The 23,250-nt window shown below is 39.2% G+C and overlaps 1 protein-coding gene across 5 annotated transcripts in view; it reads right to left on the reverse strand.

The window, feature by feature from the left end:
* The window catches only part of STXBP6 (syntaxin binding protein 6), a 93,417-nt gene that overhangs the window by 64,736 nt on the left and 5,431 nt on the right, over positions 1-23,250 (reverse strand). For all 5 annotated transcript variants that reach the window (XR_014549707.1, XR_014549708.1, XR_014549709.1 and 2 more), the window contains exon 2: positions 4,852-5,039. Coding sequence is in view for 2 of the 5 variants with exons in the window: in XM_083620910.1 (XP_083477036.1) it covers positions 4,852-5,005 (154 nt within the window). In the remaining 3 variants the exon portion in view is untranslated. The remainder of the gene's footprint in view (positions 1-4,851; positions 5,040-23,250) is intronic.

Below are 23,250 nucleotides of genomic sequence, written 5' to 3' on the forward strand. Positions count from 1 at the left end.
TGATAGGTTAGTGTGAACAATTTACTGAACGGTTTCTGCTGGCTCTTACACTGCAGCACCAGCTGGCCTGCAGTTTTTTGTATGCATTTTAAATGATTTTTCTAAAAAGAAAGAAAGAAAGAAAGAAAGAAAGAAAGAAGGCAATTAATAGTACAAATCGAAATTTTAAAAGTAGTTGCGAAAGTAAGTTGCCAGCTACAAGTAATAATCTTGGGATCATGGAATATTTGAAAGTGTTCAAGCAGATGGTCAATCGACAATAGTTGACTGGTCAACTGACTGGCATGCTGACCCAGAAGAAACCCTCCACAGTGGAAGACAGTGAGAGTTGCTGTAATGGAAAGGAAAATGGATACATATACGTGTATGTACAAAAAAGCACTTAAGCTCACATATGGGCTTATCTGGATCAGAGCCCTCCATTTCAACCATTTTACTTGTGCAAATCACATTCGTGTAAAATAAATGACTTTTCCCCATGCAGTCCACCATGATGACGTCATGCTTTTAGAAGCAATAATTTAAAAATAGCTGAAGTTAACTTTAGCTGATATACACATTAGAGGGTTCATTAGCTACAAAAACACCACCACCATCTCCTCATTTCAAATGGACACAAGAGCTTATATACAATGCAATTTTATCTTTACCGATGCTGCCTTTTATGATTTCACTTAAGGGCTAATTGGCAATACACAATGTATAATCTAGTTGCACATCTAAAATGGCTTTCATCATGATCAAACATTTACCACAAATTGTGAACTCATGGGTGAGGTCCTCCTGAAACAAAAGCAGTAATAGGCTAAGAGTATGCAACACCTTTTCTTTAATTAGAACAAAATGTCGTATTTTAATGCTTTGAAAGAAAATCACACCATCAAGTGCCACACAGGTCATCAGCCAAACCACAAGGAAATTACTATTATGGTTATCCATTCCACATAAAGCTTTATAGTATGGCAATAAATGAAGTCTAAAAGTCATCAAGAATTCTGAAAGTTTGCTAGTGTCGACACAGATGCCTTCTCTGTTTGAGTGCATTCACTGAGAAAAACTGGAAATAAATAAAGTGTGTGTGTGTGTGTGTGTGTGTGTGTGTGTGAACCACTTTCTATTATTTAGAAACCCATGGCAATTGGGGAGTAGGAGACTACATTTCACAGTAAGAAGAAAAAAATTAAGGATTCTTTTAATTTCCAAAACTGTTTTCTGAGAAAATAAAAAATAGGCATACCAGAGCAGTGAGCAAACACCCTGCTGCTAATCAGCTGCTAGAATGGAGACAGCGATGACAGAAGCTATTTTGGCACCCGATATCAAGTTTGACTGACATGCCTCCAAGCAGCAGTCAGTCTCTTCCAGCTGTTCCTGAATCTGCAAGTGCTGGACGAAAGACTACTCACAGCTATTGCTACGCTACCCATGACAAGACTGGAATCAATTAACAGGCTAGAACACAGCCCACTGGGTTTCTTACCTGTAGGTTATCCCACAGTGGCTTAACTTTTTTAAAAGTTCTCTGATGATATTTATGAGTAATGCCCCCCACTCAGGGTAGGAAGGCAGATTTAAAGAAATTAAAAAGACTGCCCACACTGTGCTCGACTCCTCCCTGTAAGTCCCCAAGGTGAAAAGTTGAGGAGAACTCTGGAAATAGATCTATAAGAATCTCAGAACAACTAAGAAATAAATGGCTAAGTAAAGAAGAAACTGTTAGTTCTCTCTGACATTCCAGGTTATTCAGGGTCAAATGATAAGAGACTGATGGAGATCCATGATCAAATTTCCTGTGTCTTTAATTTTTATCACATAGAGATCATGGTGAACCCTGATATGGATGTCTGGGCAAGATTCAAATCCCAGCACAAAGGGGCTTCTGATAGTGCAGCAGGGCTTTTCAACCCCCCACTCCCCCCACCAGTACCTCCCAAAATTGGTTTGTAAGGTCAGGAGACTTCCATCTAAAAAAACCAAAGAGAAGTACAAAAATACTATATTAACAACAACAACAACAACAAAAACCCAATAAAATCAGGTGCAAGGGTGGAGTTGCATTTTGACATATCAACAAGTGTTGGTGCAATCTGCATCACATCCCACAAGCCAACACCTCTTTACTGATGAACTTCTTTGCTTTCTCCAAAAGGAGGTTCTGACATTTGAAACAGAAGCATAGAATTTACAAGCTACATGAATTCACAGGTAGGAGCCCCAGCCTGCCATTCTTTCAAATACGATACGATAATCTTTATTGTCACTGTCCCATACAGAACAATGAAATTGAAAAATCTACATCAGACATTCAAAAACCAAGCCTGCTATCCCAACTATCCCAGCCTGGTTAGCCCCTAAAAACTCTAATACCCCATAATTAAATACTCACATAGAGACTACCTTACGCTGCATTTCTCAGGCGGCTAGTCCTAGTCTTTATAACCCTGTACCTTCTTCCAGAAGGCAGAAGCTGAAAGAGATCATTTCCGGGGTGCGCACTATCCAAATAGCTGGCTGGGACCCCTCTCTTCTAGAAGGAAGGACAAGGGAAGCATTGTACTCTGCATTTTCCTAGGGGAACTCATCCACTCCCAGTATCTTTTACATGTAGTCAATTCCACTGGGAGTGAAGAGGGGAATCTTTTTGTTTTTAATTGTTCGAACCAGAAGACAACAGATTGTAAAGAAGGTTTTCCAGAAGCCCTGAGCTTTTGAAAGGTGAAATATAAAATTTATTAAATAAGAGCAATGGATTTAAACCAGTGGATCAACTAGCAAGTTAAGACCCAGTCTGACACAGCAGGTTGAGGTGTGCACTCGCCAATAATTCCTGTCCTTTGCACTTGTGGACTGCAAATACACAACATGACATTTGGACCTAAATGTCAGCTCAGCTTTACACTCTAAATTATCAATACTGCTAGCCTGCAATTACAGGACTATATTCTTGAGTTCTTTGCAGTCTAACAAGCGTTGCCTGCTCTCTGCAGTATGCTTTTCAACAGCAGAATAAGGATGGGAGAAAAATAGATCCCACAAGCTAAAGGAGTGCAATAATCAACTGAACAAACTTCCAAAGCTCCTTCATAGCTCAATATATAGTTATCTCTAAGGACTGTTAAAATTGGCTTTGACGTGGAAAAACAGCCTTCTTTTTCTATCTTCTCTTTTAAAAGTTATTATTGCATCTGTGTTACCCAATTATATCATAGCTAAATTTGAATTATTAGTATTGGCCTACTACGAGACAGCATATGTGCTGTGACCCTACCTTTGCAAAGAAAATGTCTTAAACGGTAGGTAAGCCAAGTTTTGAGCAAAGCTTAAAATTTAAAGTTGCAAATTAAAGCTAATTTGTGGCTCGTTAACAAATCTACCTCATTTTTAGACATACAGCCATTTTAATTACCCTTAGACTTCTATTTGGCTACTAAAGGAAGCAGGACATAGCTATTCAAAGATGTGAATTTAGAAGACCTCTGTGAGAGCTCCTCTCCAGAGAACTTCAAGTCTGGAGTAAAAGGTCCTCAAAAGACAGAACAAGGTGACCCAATAGCAGAAGAGAGGACAAGGAGCTGTTTTTCAGATGATCTCATGCCAATGATCTACCTCCAGGGATGACTGGGTGGATTAGCGGGGACCACCTTTGCTGTGAGTCCAGGAATACCAGTTCCTTGCTCTGAAACCCCTTTTCTACTTGGCCCTGACTCCAACTACAAAAGTTGAAGCTCTTGAACAGACTATTGGGCTGAGGTATTGTTAGGGGTGTGTTTTTGTTGGGGGTTGTTGCTGTTATTATTATTTATTTATTTTAGAACTTATAATTTATGTAGAAATTGTTCAATATGTACTTCTTGATGTTTTATTATTTTACTACTTTTGTTATGTCTGTCATTATGTAATTTTCTACATGTTGTAAGCTGCCTTGAACATGGTTTTAACTTTGGAAAGGCGGTATGCAAAAAACAAACAAACGATTGAATGATTCTCATAATAGCAAACCTGATTTGACAGATGGATGAACGGCAGAATGCACTGCTTACTTAGTAAAAACGCTAATGACATTGTGAGATGTCTAGATTATGTCAACAAACAGGCTGCCTTCCTACCCTACTGGACAATGTGGAATGAATGAGGCCAGTCACTCTTGGTACATATAGAAACCTTTTGGTACATGTTGTGAAATAGAGTTACAACTGGAACAAAGCACTGCTTCACATAAATCAAAATCTACCAGTGGAGTTTATTTCCTCTAAAATTTGGAAAATCAGGTATGGCTTTGAAAATAATTAGACAAATTTCATGGGAGAACAGCATAGCAGGACAAAGTTAAGGATAGCCTCCATCACACCCTGCTTGTGAGCTTTCCAGAGACAACCAATGGACCACTAATGGTGGCAGAATGGAACTTTGATCTCATACAGCAAGTGAATCCCTAGGCCCAGGGAAGCTCAGTGGATATTTGGAAGCAAATTAAATCTGCATAAAACATGTGCCAAATAAATAAATCCCTGAATGCCAACACCAGAAACCCACATACATTCCCTCCAAGCACATGAATGGCAAAGTGAATTCATCTTTCTATAATTTCCTGTCAAACACTAGAAAGATCACTGAAATTACAAGGACAGTTCAACATTGCCACTTACAGCATATAATTGCCGTAGACATCCATACCTTTGCCTTATGTAGTCAAACCTATGAATATCAAATGACAAAGCATACTGTTGATCTACTTGTTTGATTAAAATTCATGGTACTACATTATTTTTAGCAATCACAACATCTAATCAGTTAATCAAACTACAAAGAGAAACTGAAAGGACAGTTAGATGTCAAAATCATTTTTCTTACCTGACAAACAGATGTAAGTTAAATATTCGCCCTGACCCCCCGTTGCCAAAAAAGGAATCTTTTTCTTCGTTCTCCTTTTTACTTGGACTGCTCCCAACATTCTTTCATCATGCGGAGCGAAAATCTCTTTGCTGATAGCGGATTTGGCACTCATTGTAGATCAGAGATGGAGGAGACGGATTGCGTTCCTAGAATAAAATTCATATGGTACATTTTAATTTCACTTATACAGCATACTGATTCCCATTACCCTTCACTTATATAGTATACTGATTTCCATTACTCTTCAGTAGAAAGTACATGCAAAAACATATGCAAGATAAAAAATACAAAAGTAGTTATATGGTCAAGGATTAAACCCGAACAGTATAACAAGATCCTTGCTACTGTCATCATGGCAACTGCCATCAAGTTTATGCCCTCTCAGAATCCATTATCTGTCATGCTGAGAGGATGAGACAACAGAAACTCTTTCCATGGACTAAGTATTATTTTTTTCACCAAACCACCATACCCTCTCAGAGCAGAAAAAAACTGCAGCTTGTAGGAAGAAGGTTTGCGGGGAGGGGGGAGCACAACATATAAGCCCCAAGCTTATTTATGCATATAAGGCTCAAGGTTCCTTCATCTGTATCTCAGGTCTTCCTAAAACATTTGAGTGATTCTGTTATTCAGGCTCACCAGCAATGTGGCAAATGCATGTCCTATGGATCTCACTCCAAACATAAGGATCAATTATTGGCACTTCACTTTTATGTAAACCAGCTTAACTCAGATCTTTCCATTTAAAGACTCCTATAAAGACTCCTGTTTGCAGTCAGAGCAAAGAGTCAGGCTGCACCTTTAAAATATTAACTAATTTGTTCGTGTGTGGTTTTTTTTAATTGCCTCAAGACTCTTTGTTTTTGCAGCAACCAACAAACTATTCTTTCTTAAATAACAGACAAATTAGTTACTTCAACATACAACAGTGTTGATTGGAAGCAATAAAAATATATATAAATCATTGCTTCCTGGTTACTTCCCACTGCAAATCCCCCCCCCCAAACTTCACTGCTTGCCTACAATGGCTTTGCTGTAACTCCTCTTGTCCTGCAGTATTATGTGATTACATCATACACTGGTAACATCAACAGACATAGCCCTTCCCATTTACAGTAGCAAGCTACATCTGCATGGACACTGGTTATTGTTCACTGACAAACGTTCTTCTGTGCAAGATGGAAAGCTGCACTTCCAGCAGCCTTCTAAAAGATTGGTATTGTACTGCTTTCAGCTATACTGATCTTTGAATGATTTGTCATCTTTTGGTGTATTTCCAGGCAGACGTGCCTTTCTTCATGTGATGCCAAATGCTCTGAATACAAGACAACTTTAGTATGTGAACATCCAACTATCCTAAGCTCTTTGAAGTATTGTATAGCCATTTAAGTTTAAGACATGATCTCAAGCATCTGATTTAGCATGTCTGATATATTTAGTAAGCAAAACTAAAAACAAACGAACACCATGTTAATTTTACATGCTGTAAAAGACAGCAAACTGATATACCTGGGAGTGAGTCCCATTGAACTCAATAAATCTTGCTTCTGGATATACATGCACAGGATTACACCCTGTAAATGACTCAAAGGTTTCAACTACTGTACTCAAAAGGTTCAAATACTTTTGTAGCAAAATACTTGACTTAGGATGCATGTGTGCAAGTTACAGCATACACTTAATGTCGTTAAAATTTTACGTTTGAAACCAGAGTCAAAAGCTTTACTTGGAAATTATTGTTTTTAAAATTAGTTTTATAGGAATACAAAACTCTACATCAAAATGAAACTACTGCAAAATTAGTACAGGAAATTTGTTTTCAAAAATCTTACACATGTTATCAATTGTCTGGCTATGAGGTTTCAAGCATCTTAAATATCCAAACTGGCATTCTGAGCACCATGCAAACATTTCTCTTGCCTCACTCAAATTCTCAGATCTCTAACTGAAACAAGAGTTCTAATCTATGACCACCCTCAGCAGAAATCTGCCCTCAGTAGGACTATCCAAACTAGGCCACAGACGAATGCAGCCGTAAAAATATAGGTAAGGAAAACAGCACTCCTTCAGTCAAAGCCTCCAGAATTGCATGTTACTGCTTCAAAAACTTGTACTTCTGCACCTACTTTCCATCTCTAATTTCTTTGAATGATAGTTAACAACATTTACATATTCCACTTGATTGCAGTAAAACCTCCAAGTGGTTTATGAAACAAAATCTGCTTCAATTTCCTGGTTAGAGAGCTGATGGCTTTCTCAGGCATTACATGGAAATCCCATGGATCCACCAACATCTACATCACATGAGTTATGCACATGTAGCTTCAAACGCCTACAATGTTCATGCTGCCGCCTAGGATTCTGAGAATCTTTTCTGACACAACAGTATATCACATAGTCTTCCTATATGACATGTACAAGATCACACTCTAGACCAGTTTTCCCCAATATGGTCCCTCCAGCTGTTGCTGGACTACAGTTCCCACCATCCATGACCACTGGCCATGCTGGCTGGGGCTGATGGGCATTTTACTTTTCTGTAGTTATTTGTACTTTTTTATTATCTGAAGCAGTGCTTTGAAAGTGACTTGTGTTCCACTAACTAATATGCACCCTTAAAATAATTGTTGATCAAGTATCAAATTATATATATGCAAGAGAGAAAACTAATTTTCCTTTTTAATAATGTTATTGTTTTTTGGGTCTTCAGTAACTCCTTTGCTTCTGTTCAGTTGCTGCTTGGTCGACTTCAGACCTGCCTCAGGCTGTGAAGGTTTATTTGGCATCGGGTGTTGTTCCTTTGTTTCTGTATTAACACCCCTTTCCAAACAATTTAATGGATTACCTTCAAAGTCTTGGCAGTTAGACAATTTCACTCCCAATTATATAGTATGTATGTTTGTTTGTTTTCTCTGAAAGGGTTTCATTGTGTCCAGATAAAGATGGAGGAGGAGGAGGAGAGAAGTAAATATACCAGTCTTGATCTTCTTCATGAAATGCTAGTACCTTTCATTTTGAAAAGAAGCAGGATGAAAATGCAAATCTCACCTTACAGATGAGCATTAACTATCCGAGGCTGCATCAAGAGAAGTATAGTGTCTAGATCATGGGAAGTAAGAGCAGGACTTTCTTTCATCTGGAACTCGCCAGAATTCAGTTCTGGCACCACTCAGGGTGATGCCATTGCCATTTTAAGAGAACAAGGGAGGCATTAAAGGTGAGTTGTGGCACCTCTTTTTCTAGAAAAATAGCACTGAGTAAGAATGCCACTCTATTCTGATTTGATCAGACCACACCAGTTTGGGTGCCACAATTTAAGAAGGATATTGACAAGCTGGAACGTGTGGAAAGGAGAGCAACCACGATGATCACGGGTTTGGAAACCAAGCCTTATGAGGAATGGTTGAGGGAGTTGGGTATGTTTAGCCTGGATATGAGAAGACTGAGTGGAGATATGATAGCCATCTTCAAATATCTCAAGGGTTATCACGTGGAAGAGGAAACAAGCTTGTTTTCTCTTGCTCTGGAGGGCAGGACTCAAACCAATGTCTTCAAGTTACAAGAAAGGAGATTCCACCTAAACATCAGGAAGAACTCTTTCACAGTAAGAGTCGTTCAGCAGTGGAACAGACTCCCACGAGAGGTGGTGGACTCTCCAACTATTTTAAAAAGTCAAGAGGCTGTATATATAAGATTACCCCCAAATTAAATGTCCCATACTGTTTGCTTAATATTTACATTCAAAAGTCTAAAACGTTAAAAAGTATTCTTTTAAAAAAAGTCATATATGCAAGATTTCATTGTTGCAAACAATGAAAACATTTAACCGTTTTGCAACACATTTCCTTTGGCCTTGAGGCTCAAGGAACAGTTTGTTTTCAAGTGGGTTAAGTAGTGAATGTTTCTAGGCAACATCTTGGGAAGCAAACTATCAGATACACTTTCCCCACCCTGCTTGAATAATCAAGGCACGTTTTAAGCTCATAGGTTAACAAAAAAAATGCCTTCCATGTAGGAGATCAGAAAATACTAGATCAGAAAGGATTGTAATAATTTATTGATCTGGTCTATCCATAATAGATAAACTTTGATGTCACCTGAATGTGAAGGTTTTGAACATTATTCTCCAGCATTTCAATGTATTATAGCTATAAAGGAATGGTATACTTTGATGAATTCCAACCTGGGATACCCAATCTAATTACTGCATTATCTTTTTCTGAAATAGAGGAGTCATGGAGTGCCAATATTATGGCATTTGGAGATTTAAACATTCACTGAGTTAGAACAAAAATGATCTTACAAGAATACTGTCTTGAACAGGCTGACCTGAATGTGTCCTGAGAACTTTAATAATGTTGTTAGAATTTAGGAGTCTAAGGGAATCAATGACTGAAATCTTTTTTAAAAAAATAGTTGTGGAATTTACATATTACAGATAGACAAAAAAAAAACCATTAATATGACTGGCATACTGCAGAACTATGATGTCAGTTATCCTTTCAGTACATTTTATACAATGAGATCACATGCTCATTGCCAGTCAAATACATGAGAAAGTTACTCTGAAAAAAAGTCTAATGTTTCAGTCTCATATACACACTTAACTGGGAGTAAGTTCTATTGAACCCAATGGGACTTGTTTCTGGCTAAATATGAATAGGACTGCACTGTAATACATTTGGCATTATCATTATTTATAATAAAGAATTGCAGGAAGTTGAAAGCAATTTTTGATTAGATACATAATGCCCTGTCTTACAAAAAAAAAAAACAGTGTGGAAGGCTGTTATCATCCTTGCAGCATTATTCAAGAAATGCAGTTAAAGTCTGGACAAAACCACTTAAAGCTCTCAAACTGAAACATGAAATGCAAGAAACGTTATGTTGTCCATTGTGTGAGGTTAACCACTACAAGCTTGTGAAGCGTTTCATAAGCAGCCACATCAACAGTTTGCACACATGGGGTTGCATCCAACTAAATTTTACTCTGAAGAAACTCACTAAAATTAATGGACACGACTAACTTAGGTCCATTCCTTTCAATGCATCTACTCTTGAGTAAAACTTTTTTGGGGGTAGAAGCTATAGTTTTCAATGTTGTTGAGTGAACATGTGCGATACAGGGGAACTGCATCTTATGTGAGGGCTAGATTCCCAGGGTTACATGTATACACGAAAACTGCATATAGCCCAAATAACCCTTGGGGATGCCCATGCAGTTAGCCAGCCTGCTTGCCTTCTATAAGGCAGTAAGTGAGGAGAAAAGTCCCACGCAGCACGCCTGCACCTTTGGCCAGCAGTGCAGTGGCTCTGAGAGTTGTGTGAATGCTCTCACAAGAGCACTCATTTTGTGCTGGGTCTTAGCTGTTTTCCCCAGGCAAAGCCACTTTGGCGCACCCTGAGAGCAGGGTGCCTTTAGCTCTCAAGAGATCCCAAGGGAAATCCCCACCAATCCCAGAGCCACGGAGCTGCTGGCCAAAGGTGCCCTGCTCAAAGGGTATGCCAAGCAGGCCTTGCCCAGGACCTCTGATCCTTTCCCTCCCCAGACCGCCTTCAACCGCATATGGTTGAAATCACAGAATCACAGAGTTGGAAGGAATCCTGAGGATCTTCTAGTGACCCCCTGTAATACAGGAATATGCAGCTGTCCCTTAATGGGAATCGAAGCTGCAACCTTGGTGTTATCAGCACCACATTCTAACCAACTGAGCTATCCCATTTCAAGTGAAATGCATGTTAGGATGCAGATTTGCTGTATATTAAAATGTACTGAACATCTGCTTCCTTATTTCTTTTGTAAACACAGAGTAACAAAAACAGACCTAAAAAGAAAGAACAAAATACACCACTACAATAAAATCAGCTTTAGCACAATAAGACACACTTTAAAAAACCAAAAAGAAATCCTACTTTTACAGGCGACTGGACTATATTACAGCCCATAAAATCACTTCCATGGCACTCACCATGCCAATTTTAGTTTAAGTATCAGAAGCCACTCACGAACTTGGTCCTTGGCTGTAGGATGTAACACCTGCCCTTTAACACTCAAACCAAATGGAGTGCAATTCATAGCATCAAATGTGGGATAGGGAGTGGAGAATTGACAGTGGAGAATTTGGTGTATTCTTCCCCATTTCAAACAGCAATGCCTGTCTCTCTTCCACAATCACAGCAGAGAATGGTCAACAAAAGGAATCCAGCTTTCAAGCTCCAGTAATCTCTATATTACGGCTCTCTGAATGAAGTGCTATTTCCTTATAGCTCATAATTTTTTATTCATACCTTGCAAGTAGCAAATGTTAGGGGTTTGTTGTTGTGTTGCTACCACTTCTGAAAAGGGTCGATACAAACAATCAAGTAACAAATACAGAATAGAAATACAGAATAGAAATACAAGACTATTGAGGGAATGCAATTTCTTAGGGTTTTTTAAAAAGACGTTTCCCCCCCCCCCTTCTTTTTAATGCAGTTAAAACCTTGGTACACAAAAGGCATCCTATGAAAATTCAACACAGAAAAAGGACATGTTAAAATCACACAAGAAAAACAAAATTCTTAGGCATTCAACTGCAGACAGGTCTCAAATAGGTGCTCCAAACTATCCATTTTAGTTGGCTTTTCTAGCCATTGGAATATGTCTGTCCATCCCAACTATAGCACAGCCATATATATATATATATATATATATATATACATACACACACACACACACAACCTCATTTTGTGTGGGCCCCCCAGGACACCTGAAGCTGCTTGTTTCTTCTATCCGACCTGACTTCCTTCCTCATTTTACACAAGAAAATACCACAATAAAGTGGCAACCCTACTTGTCTGAGTTTCTCAATGCATCGTTGTGAAGCTGAGGCATTGTTTCCCTTTTTTAAAAGAGTACTTCCTTGCAAATCCAAACCACTAACCAACCAAGGTTGGGAAAGAGGCATTTCTAAATACATCCCTGCCAGCGTACGAAAGTTACAAAAAACAAGTAGTATATGGGATAGTGGTGGTTACAGGATAAAATGGTATGGATCTAATAGCCAGCACTGCTATGAGTCATCTGTTGCAGTAACATGGACTCCTCAGTTTCCATTAGGTTATGCCTTGTATTCAGTATGTAATACCACATTTCAAATTGCATTCCTTAAGGATTGTTTAAGAAGGAACAGGATCCCTCTGCCCTAATCATTCAATTCATTGGCCAAAGTATGTTAATGCATTTTTCTATTCTATTAGAGAGAAATGTGTATTTTTATTTTTATAATGATCAAGTCTGGAAAACTGGCAGAAATAATTATAAAAGACAGAATTAATAATAATAATTTTATTATTTATACCCTGCTCATCTGGCCCTATATACCACATTTTATTATTTATACCCCACCCTATATACCACATATAGAACAATTATTGCTGAAGCAGAACCAGCATAGCTTCCACAAGGGTAAGTCTTGCCTACCTAACATTTTAAGAATTCTTTGAGTGTGACAGTAAGCATAAGATGTGATCCAGTCGCCACTGCGTATACTTAAAGACTTTTAAAACGTTTTTTGACCAGTTACAAAGACCCTCAGCAATTACTGCAGAGTAAACTTAACGGTCAAAAGATAATAGGACAGGTTCTCTTATGGAACAGTAACTGGATAAAGAAAAGGAGACAGGGGTAGGAATAAATGGCAAGTTCCATGCTAGTGATCCTTAGGCAGGGAATTGAAAATTATAATACTGTTAATGCAAAGCTATGGTGCAAAGATGCTTGGAATAATAGTTTGTACAGCTGTGATATCCTTGCCTCAAAAAGAGTGTTGTAGAGCTGGAAATGATTCAGGAAAGGCCAACCAAATAATCAAGGGACTGGAGAAGCTCCCTTAGGAGACAAGGTTACAGCATTAGAGGCTTTCTAATTTAGAGAAAAGATGTGTAAGAAATGTGTTAAACTATGCACATTGTGGAGATATCAGATAGAGAGAAGCTGCCATTCATAGCACTAGAACTCATACACCTCCACAAGTGGGAAGAGCAGTGGCAAACTAGTATCCCGCTTGCAGGTTACCCAAAGGCATCTGGTTGGCCACTGTGAGAAAAGGATGCTGGACCAGATGGCTGGTTTTATTTACGTAGGGATTCTCAGCAAAATGCTGCTATTATCCCCAGTCCCTAACAGGAGTACTTGTGTCCAGGGGTCTAGGTAACATAAAACAGGAAATGCTTTGCATTTTCTGGGAATAAACAGAGGGCTCTCCCATTTTTTATCCTCTGAAACCATCTTCATACATACTGTGGGAAGGGACTTTTAAAAACTCATGTGCATGGCACACATTCCAAATCTCCATTTCCTATTTACTGTTAGGAGCTTAGCAGGTCAATTCCTCCTTATTTATCTCTTCACCCCTCTCAACATTTCATAGCTTTAGTAATCTAACAGAGCATACTTGGTTATCATGCTTTTTGGTGATGGTAGTTTTTCTTCTCTTTTAATTTACAAATGAATATACATCTGAACTTCTCACACATATTCATTCATAAGCCTGTGCTGTCCCATTTCTGTATTCATCTGTGATTTTAAATTATATATATTTATGCACATTTTGACACAAGGAAGGCTACACTAGTAATGGTTTCTAAACCACTTTTTGGAGAACTGTATCACACAAAAAATCCAAAGAATAATTACGTTCTGATACATATACTAATCCAGGATGTGCAAATCACATCAGTTCAATTTTTAAAATGCTGATTGAATTAAATTCTGTATTTCTACTACTGTGTATCTGGGGGCCCTCTTGAGAATATAGAAACCACCACCTTGTCTGTAGGTGGCTCTGCTTGCAGGCAAACCAGTAGTCATGGGACCAGAAAGGCCAGTACACTGGTACCTTGGTTCTCAAACTTAATCCATTCCGGAAGTCCGTTCCAAAACCAAAGTGCACTTTCCCATAGAAAGTAATGCAAAACGGATTAATCCATTCCAGACTTTTAAAAACAGCAATTTAACATGAATTTTTACTATCTAACAAGACCATTGATCCATAAAATGAAAGCAATAATCAATGTACTGTACTACAAAATAAATAAAACAGTATTGTAAATGATAAAAAATAAAATTAACTTTTTTTCTTACCTGCACTGATGATAGTCATTTTATCCATTTCTGCAGTCACACAATCAACCAGTCAATCAATCAATCAATCAATCAATCAGTAGCTGAACTGGGTTACACACAGCCACAAAAACAAATTTACCGAAAAAGCCTCAAAAACAAAAACGCAAAGTAAATAGCAAAAACAAAAGTGCCAAACTTAATCCCTTCCAGAAATCGGTTTGACTTCAGAAATGTTCGAAAACCAAAGCGCAGCTTCTGATTGGGGCAAGTGCTCCAGAAACAATAGGTGACAACTGCATTGGATGTTTGGCTTTTGAAAAACGTTTGAAAACCGCAACACTTACTTCTGGGTTTTCAGTGTTTGAGAACCAAGGCGTTTGAGAACCAAGGTACCACTGTATTAGAAAGAATGATTCAGGGGAAACTAAATGGACATTTTAGGAGGCAAGTCATGAGACTTTGGAAATACATCTCTAAACCCGCTGAAAGAATGACTTAAAATAATATATTATGAACATTCAAATACTAAAAGGTGTTGTGGACAGAGAAGTAATTGTTGATCATATCCGGCTATTTTACCCATTGAAAATAAATATTACAGGAATGAAGGAGTTTCCATTACTGAGTCTACAAGAGAGGAGTACTTTTGTGGCATTGCTACGCACACTTCTTCTGAAGTTTCAGAACTCTGGAATGTTACTTTGCTTCCCACCAGTCTCCTGAGCACAACACAGAGATACTGTAGAAAGCTAATCCCTATTTTCCAGGAGTGGCAGGAAGCCAAATTCAGAGGAGACAAAATTATAGTATGGAGTTATGAGTGCTTCTCTTGACTGTCAAAGGAGTTTCCACTGAGGGTAACCCACTGGACAGGAGAGAACTCCCTACAGGGCTACAGTAGCCCCTTTGTTCCAAAGTAAAGGTAATAAACAGTCCTTCCATTCCTTTTGCTATGGAGATGGGAGAAAAGTCAGTATTTTTAAATAAAGGGATGGAAGTGTCTTTCCTCTACAACCCTGCTAGTACAATGGTACCTTGGGTTACATATGTTTCAGGTTACATATGCTTTAGGTTACAGACTCCGCTAACCCAGAAATAGTACCTCAGGTTAAGAACTTTGCTTCAGGATGAGAACAGAAATCGTGTTCTGGCAGTGTGGCGGCAGCAGGAGGCCCCATTAGCTAAAGTGGTGCTTCAGGTTAAGAACAGTTTCAGGCTAAGAACGGACCTCCGGAACGAATTAAGTACTTAACCTGAGGTACCACTGTAGATGGTTCTGTCTAGGTGAGTGGAAAGCACCAATGCCAATTCTCTATGCTATGAACAGAGAATGTTGTGCTGTGCACAGATGTGGGTCACTGGGATAAACTGTCAGCCATCAGATCTAGTGTCATGTTTACTGCAGTCTTAGTCATGGTGTTGCATCAATCATGGCACAAACACGTTTGCTGTGATGAGGAAAGCGAGGTGACCTCATGAAAACAGAATGTATCCAGCTATTTCACAAGTCACATGACAATGCAGGCGAACGGCTCAGCAGGAAGTATGTAATGCTGTCATTTGAATGATGGCAAATCAGGGAGACTAACAGGTTACAATGACAGAATCAGCATGGATTCACAATCAGCATGGATTCACATGTGCCTGTTACCTAACATACTTCAAGCATGAGACCATCAATTTAGTTAAGTTACAGAATATGAGTTGCATTCAACTAAATCCTACTCAGAGCAGACCCACTGAAATTAATGAACCCAAGTCAGTCGTGTCCAATAACTTCAATGGGTCTACTTTGAATAGGACTATTGCTGAATACCACTCTTCCCCCCCCCCCTAACATTTGGTTATTAAGAATGTTTACGATCTGTCCTTCACTCAAAGGTCCCAGGGCAGAGCCTACATATACATTAAAACAAAATTTAACCAAAAGCTAAAAACAAAATATGACAACATCAATATAGTTGATCACAGCATTTCAACAAAGTAAAACTACAAAGTGGCAGTTATGCACTACTTGATGCTGAAAGCTTGCAACATTTTTTAAAAATAAAAAGAGCTGAGTAGTCCATTCAAATACCTTTTCATCTTCTGAAAACAGTGAAAAGTAACACTTAGCAATGGCAACGGGTATAAAAAAAACCATTCATGATGATGCACAAAAGCTGATTAACATTAAGCTAAGATGGCAATAACTTTTTAATGTTGCCATTAGCAATTGATCTGTAACACAAGTATAAATTGTACCAAGCAACATAATTTTCTCCTTCGAAGCTGTTGCTCAAAACACTCAGAAAAGCTGCAGTAATAAATTAACATGGTTCAGTAATGGTTTAATTTTTTTGTCCAGCTTCTGTCTCAGTCACTTTCTCATACACAGCGTTTATAAGAAAAAGATTCATGAATCTCAGTTGAGAATAATTCCTTTTTCCAATAAGCCCCAGTTTGTGACTATCTAAAAATAGGTAAACCTTTTAGGACGATGGATCCTTTTCACAAACCTTCGCATGCATTAAAAGCCATGCCAAACATGGGAAGGCTCCCAACTAGTTTCTAGTTCTGCCGGTTTTTTGTGTGGAACTCTGTACGAAATAGCTGCCGTCAAGACAAAAAGATGAAATTAAAGTATCCCTGAGGCGAGAATCGACATTAACACCCACTGGATCCAAGTGAGCTTTTATTACCTTTCCACTTTGTAGCTCAATTACTTAAAAAGTGAAGGCAGTAAACAATTCCACAAAGTCTATAGTTCTATGGTACATTCACAAGAAATAGAACTTGGGGGCATTTGTCCTTCCTGCTGACTCATTTTCTATTTCTCCCATCACCCACCATACCAATTTCTCCCACCAAACGCACAAAAAAAGCTTCCTCAAGTCTCTCACCACCTCTTCCTACCTTACTTCCTCTGACTCTTGTTCAGAGACATCAAGCAAAGTTATAGTTCGGCATTATATCCGAACTTGCACTGTTTTGTGAGGCACTGTTTGAAGCTGCTCGGCAAAACACAGTTTGTGCCACATGTGACCTGAGGTTATGGCTGTATTTACAGCAAATGACAAATCAGAGTTAGAGCTACTGTTCTGCCTCAAGAGGCTGTTGCAAGCTTCATTCTAAAGGGACGGAAAAGAAAAGCAGACAAAAGTATCTCTAAACCAGATTTGCCTGCTATATGTCTATAAGCTCAAACTACGGAGGGGGTACTTACACCACAGCTATCAGAATCCAAGGTTTGGCATGATGTGTGAGACAGTGCATGCTTGCACACCCAAACATACTTGGAAAGCTGTTTCTGCATGGTAAAAGTAGCACAAGCAACTTCCTGCATTATGCAGGATTTGCATCTCTCCCCTGTTGGGAAATCAATGAGATTATTGTTAAGATTTCTGGAGCTTAAACCGCTAATGGCTCCTACTGCTTATTTTTTAGCTCCTTCGCATGCATGAACCAGTTCCAAGGTAAAGCATCTCAAAGACCAAGTTCTTGGCGATCCTAAAAAATGAGTGCAGGCTGTAAGAGAATATGGTGCTAGTACTTATAAAACTGAAATATTTTCCATCCTTAGCACAAAATTTTAAAATCATTTTATCCTACCTTCTCACTATGCTCAAAGCAGCTAATTAATCATTGTAACAGTCTTCTGAATTGTCCTTGAGATAGACTGTCCGCAAGACGGAAAGAAAAGCTCCCAAGTTTCTAAATTTCTGTTAGTACCAAAACCATACAAAGACAGGAATGAGCGTAGGTCAGAGATTTTCAACCTTTTTGAGTCCACGGCTCCCTTGACCGACTATATTCTTTCTGCAGCAGCCCTGTGAGGCTCAGAGGCCCAGTTATGTCACCCCTTGCCTGCAGAGCTGGCAGCCTCTCACCCTTTATCAAACACCCTCCCTTGTGGAGGATTCACTCAGCCTCCTCTCCTCTCTCCTCTCCTTGGGAGTCCTCTGGGCAGCTGCAGCTGCCGCCCCTGGTCTCTGAGCTGCCTCCCTTGCCCCAGAGAGGTACCTCCTCACACTGCCCTACAGGGGCCTGGGAAGCAACCCCTGACCAGACCTAGAGGCACCATTTGCCTGGGGAGCTTGTAGCTAGGGCTTTGGGAGGCAGAGATGCAAGAGGGCATCCAAAGAAGGAGGGAAGAAAAGAGGGACAGAGGCCAGTGTTACCCACAGCACCCCTGAACATCATTCAAGACACCCCAGGGTGCCATGGCACACTGGTTGAAAACCACTGGCATGGGTGATTTCTTTCCTGAACAAATACTTAAGGAAGAGTGGATAACCAGGTCACTAGTGCTTCTCTCTCATCAGTGTTTCTTTCTTTTCTAACAGAACTACAATGCATACACAGATAAGTCATGTCACAAAAGGTGGATTTGAACAACCTGACCCTCTGTTTATTTATTAATTATTAGTATCTGCAATAGGATTGAGGCTTCAAGCAAGTGAGATATGAGATATGAGATAACCTCAAATTAATTTTTAAAGATTTTTTGGTCCAAAATTGGGCCCAGGAGAATTTTTTGAAAATTTCGATTTTCACGCGATTTAGGCTAATGCAACTTCTGCGTCAGTTTAGGGGGGGAAAAACCCTCGTTTCGCTTATTTTTCAACCGATTAGGGTTATTTTGGTATCAAAATAAAGTTAATTGTGGTCTCTTTCAAAATAAGGTATAAAAATGGTATGAAGTGCCAGAGAAAAGGGTCACCGACCATTCAAAGTGAATTTTGTCATTTCTCTCCCCCCCCCCAGTAGGTTCCATAAGCCATAGCACACAAACCACGATTAACATGTGTATCATACTTTTGTTGTAGAATGGGCTAACCATGTACTTGTTATGTTTTAAAAATAAGAAGAGTGTTTTTTGTGGTTATAAAATAATTTGATTTTGAAGTAATTTTTTGACAAAAAATTATTACTTTTTTGTCAGCTTTTTTGGACCCTGCGCCCAATTTTGAACCCAAAAAAATCTTTAAAAAATTAATTTGAGGTTATCTCATAGGTATCTACACATTTAAAAAAACTGGAAGAAAATCTGAGTCGTGAGAGCACGGCCAAGTATTAAAATCAGGTGATTTGGCATGGAATGACCCAGAGGTTTTTAGCAAAGAACTGTGTCTTAAATAATCAGCAAAGGGAAATCTGAGCTTAATCCAATCAGTTATTATTCAAAAACAAGTCCGTACAAAAACAGACACATACCACTACACCACAACGTTTATTTATTCCAGAATCAACATATAAGCCAAGGATGTAGGCAGCTTATATCCTTTATCCCACCTGTCGCATTTCAAATGCAAATACGTAAGTGCTAGGAACAGCTCTGGCTACACGATATTCATGTACATAAAAATGTTAGGGGGGGAAAAGGAAAATAACTTCTGCAGAAAAAGAACTCCCCAGACAGCCAAGGCAGTGTCATTCAACTTCCCTCTTCTTCCTCCCTCTCTCAAGAACTTGCTGCAGGTGTATCAGGATTTTTTTATTTTCATTTTTTAATAATAGAGTGAAGCAGTAATAGGGTCAGAAAATTTGCCCAAACAGAAAATTTTTCATAGTTTTTTTTTTAAAATCCCACAGAAAACTTTCCATTTTGTAAGTTCATTAGCAACAAAAAATTGATGCCAACTACACAAGCTGTGCTGTGCTAAACTCCATTGCTCTCTAGGGCATCAGGAAAATCCACTTTGCATGCACACAAGGTCCCAGAGTCAACCCCTGGCATCTTCAGGTAGGGCTGGGAGAGAATCACATCTGAAACTCTGGAGAGTCTCCACCAGTCACCATGGACAACACTGAGCTAGATGTACCAAATGCCTGACTTGTATAAGGCAGTTTCCTATGCTCCTAGTACAGGAAAGCTTTCTTAAAAAGCCACACCACTGGAATGCAGCTATGAATGAGTAAAAGGATGAGGACAAGTGGGAGAGGGGATGCTTAAGCCTTTCAACTATTCCCCGTCTCTGGTTTTCCCACCTGTGCAGGGGAAAGCATATGGGGTCCAAAACTTTGTATATTTTCCCACAATACTTGGGAATCCACAGGGGGATTTTGAGTGAACAAATAAATGGCTAGTAGGAAAAGGGTTAAGCAGGTCCTTCTCCACCTCTACGCCATCTGTGACTGCCCTGTATTTATTTCTGGGGGGGCGAGGGGAGAATCATGAGAAATACATGGGCCTAAGCAGCACTAAAAACCAACTACAGTGGTACCTCAGGTTAAGTACTTAATTCGTTCTGGAGGTCCGTACTTAACCTGAAACTGTTCTTAACCTGAAGCACCACTTTAGCTAATGGGGCCTCCTGCTGCTGCCGTGCCACCGGAGCACGATTTCTGTTCTCATCCTGAAGCAAAGTTCTTAACCTGACGCACTATTTCTGGGTTAGCGGAGTCTGTAACCTGAAGCGTATGTAACCTGAGGTACCACTGTAGAGCCTTTATCAGTTTTGTAGGAAAGGTTTGGTTATGTCTGAGTGGCTGTAGTGCATCACAACCGACAGCACAATCCTATGCATGTTTTATTGGAAATAAACCTCACAGTGTTCAGAGGACTTGCTGCCTAGCAATGTTAAGTAAGATTGCAGCTTTAGTTTAACTCCAGGAAGCATGAGGGAGGGCGTGGAGGGAAATTTTTAGACAGATGGGTTTTTACTTTACTTTAATTTACTTGTAACAATTAATTTAACACAGCTTGACCCTGGAGACGAATAGGCAAGTGTGCAGTGTACATGTGGTAAACTCCATTCAATCTAGCCCCACCACTCTCGACAGGTTACTGCTGGTCTTCACAATCATGCCGTGCTTTTAGGCAGACCCAACAGCATTGTGAAGAAGAGGTCAATGGCAAAACAATGTGAAAATATTTCCTGTAGCTTTTTCTCCTACCCTTCCTCAGACTAAAGAAAAGGGGGCTTGAAGGGTGAGACAAAAGGACAACACTCCAAAACCTAGTAGCAAACAAATATGTAATGGAGTCCAAAGTTTTAAATCCCAACAACTTCTAACAGATTTGACCATATGCACTTTTGGATCAACAAAAGATGAATGTAAAATTCACTTTATAGTATTCCAATTCAAATATTTTTAAAAGCCTTAATCTCAATAATAATTTTGATCTTCAAAGGTAGGTGTGTGCATATGTTTCCATAATCAATTTCCACATCTTCCAGCTACAAGCAATATCAATTTTAAATGCTCAAAACATTCAATCAGCCCAGGCAAGGAAGACTAAAGCGTCTATTCACTGCTTAACTCTTAAATCAAACAGAACTTTGCGAACAATTATATGAAAAAGAAATTCACGTATTATGTGGCGCAACAAGTACAAAACTAAAGTACACCATCTGAGAAAACAGGCATCAACCTCCCCCAGATTTTTATCTCTCCTTCTTTCTCACTGCAGTGGAACAATAAAAGAGACTTAGTTTATTTGATGATGTTGTAAAGCCAAGCTTTTTTGTTTACATGTGCTAAGGGGATAATGGAAAGACCGATCCAATATTTCCTGAGAGCATTTTGGCAGCAAATATTTCCTGGATTTATTGGAGCTTTTTCAAATTAGTGCTGGGTTTTGTCCTTCTATGAAAATAAGTTCTTACTGCCCCCCAAAGCAAGATTCTGTGTCCTTTATAAACACTGCTCCTACGTCATACTGTTCATCTCAAATTACACCGAACATCGGGGGGGGCACATTCCATTTTCTGTACCAGGTGCCCTTTCTTTTACTTTCTGCTGCTACCAAACATGGCTGAATACAGAGACAGTGGGAAAATAATCCTTATGAAGTATCTGGAAGGCGAACAGAAAAATTTCCTGGCCTGAGCCAACCAGCCTTTCCCATACTCCCGTATCATCTAAAGTTGAGGAAAACATCTCTAGAATGATATTTATGGGCATATAATAGGGGTGATAGAGGTGATTATGGGAACAAGTTCCATGGTTTAACTATGCATTAAATGAAGGAGAACTTCCCTTTATCTATTCTGAACATTTCCACAATTAGCTCCATTGGATGTCTACCAGTTCTAGAGTCCTTGGTGGAATCCACTTTCTATACCTCTCCATTCAGAGAACAGTCCATTTATTCCCACTCACTGCTTACTATTTATCCAAGTCCTGATCCACAAGAGCACATCTCCTCTTTTTCCATGATTGATAAGCTTACTCAGGAGCCTTTTGTGAGATACGTTGTCAACTATGTCAACTGGATCACCTCTATCTATAAGCTTCTTGACATTCTCAAAGATTCATGACACAGGACTTGCCCTTACAAAAGCCATGCTAGCTCTGCTTCAACAAGGCTTGTTATATGCTTGGTTATTTTATCCATAACAATGCTTTCCATCAGTTTACCCAGGGCAGATGATAAGCTAACTAGTCTGTGATTTCCAGGGTCTTCCACCCCAGATCCATTTTTTAAAAATGGTAATACATTGACTATCTTCCAGTCCTCAGGTATGGAGGATCACCTGAGGGACAAGTTACATATTTTTGGTAGAAGATAATCAATTTCATATTTGAGTTCTTTCAGAACTCTCAGGTGGATGCTATCCAGACCTGGTGATCTGAAATACTGTATTTTGTCTTATTTGGCTGAGATGATCAGATTATCTGTTGCTACCACTATCTGCCTCAGTCCCTCAGATTACCCTCTTTCAAAAGTTCAGGGATGTGATCTGTATCTTCCATTGTGAGGACAGATGCAAAGATTGCATTCAGCTTCTCTGCAACCTCCTTAAGCACACTAATGACTCCCTTGTCATTCAAGAGTCAAAAGCCTCCCTAAAGAGTCCTTTGCTACTATTATATTTAAATATCTTGTTGTTGTTGGTCTTCATGTTTTTAGAAATGTGCTTCTCTTATTCTTTTAGTATACCTTGCACTTTATTTTTGTTCTCTTCATTTGGACAAGATTCCACCTGCCTTGCTTTTTAAAGAAGCCTTATTGCCTCCAATAGCTTCTTTAACTCTGCTTGTGAACCACACTCTCACCCTCTTGGCCTTTGTGGTACCTCTCCTTATCTGCCACATACACTCCAGTTTAACTAATATTGCAGAATTTAGAGTTGGAAGGGACCATGAGAGTCAAACAGTCCAACCCCCTGCAATGCAGAAATCTTTTGTCCAATGTGGACTTGAACCAACGACCCTGAGATTAAGAGCCTCATGCTTACCAACTGAGCTATCCCAGCTATTTGTGTTTTCAAACAACTTTCAAGACATTTTGGAATTATCTGACCCTCTTGATTTTGCCTTTC

The sequence above is a fragment of the Podarcis filfolensis genome (assembly GCF_964270895.1).
Source record: "Podarcis filfolensis genome assembly, chromosome: 1".
NCBI classification, from domain to species: Eukaryota; Metazoa; Chordata; class Lepidosauria; order Squamata; family Lacertidae; genus Podarcis; species Podarcis filfolensis.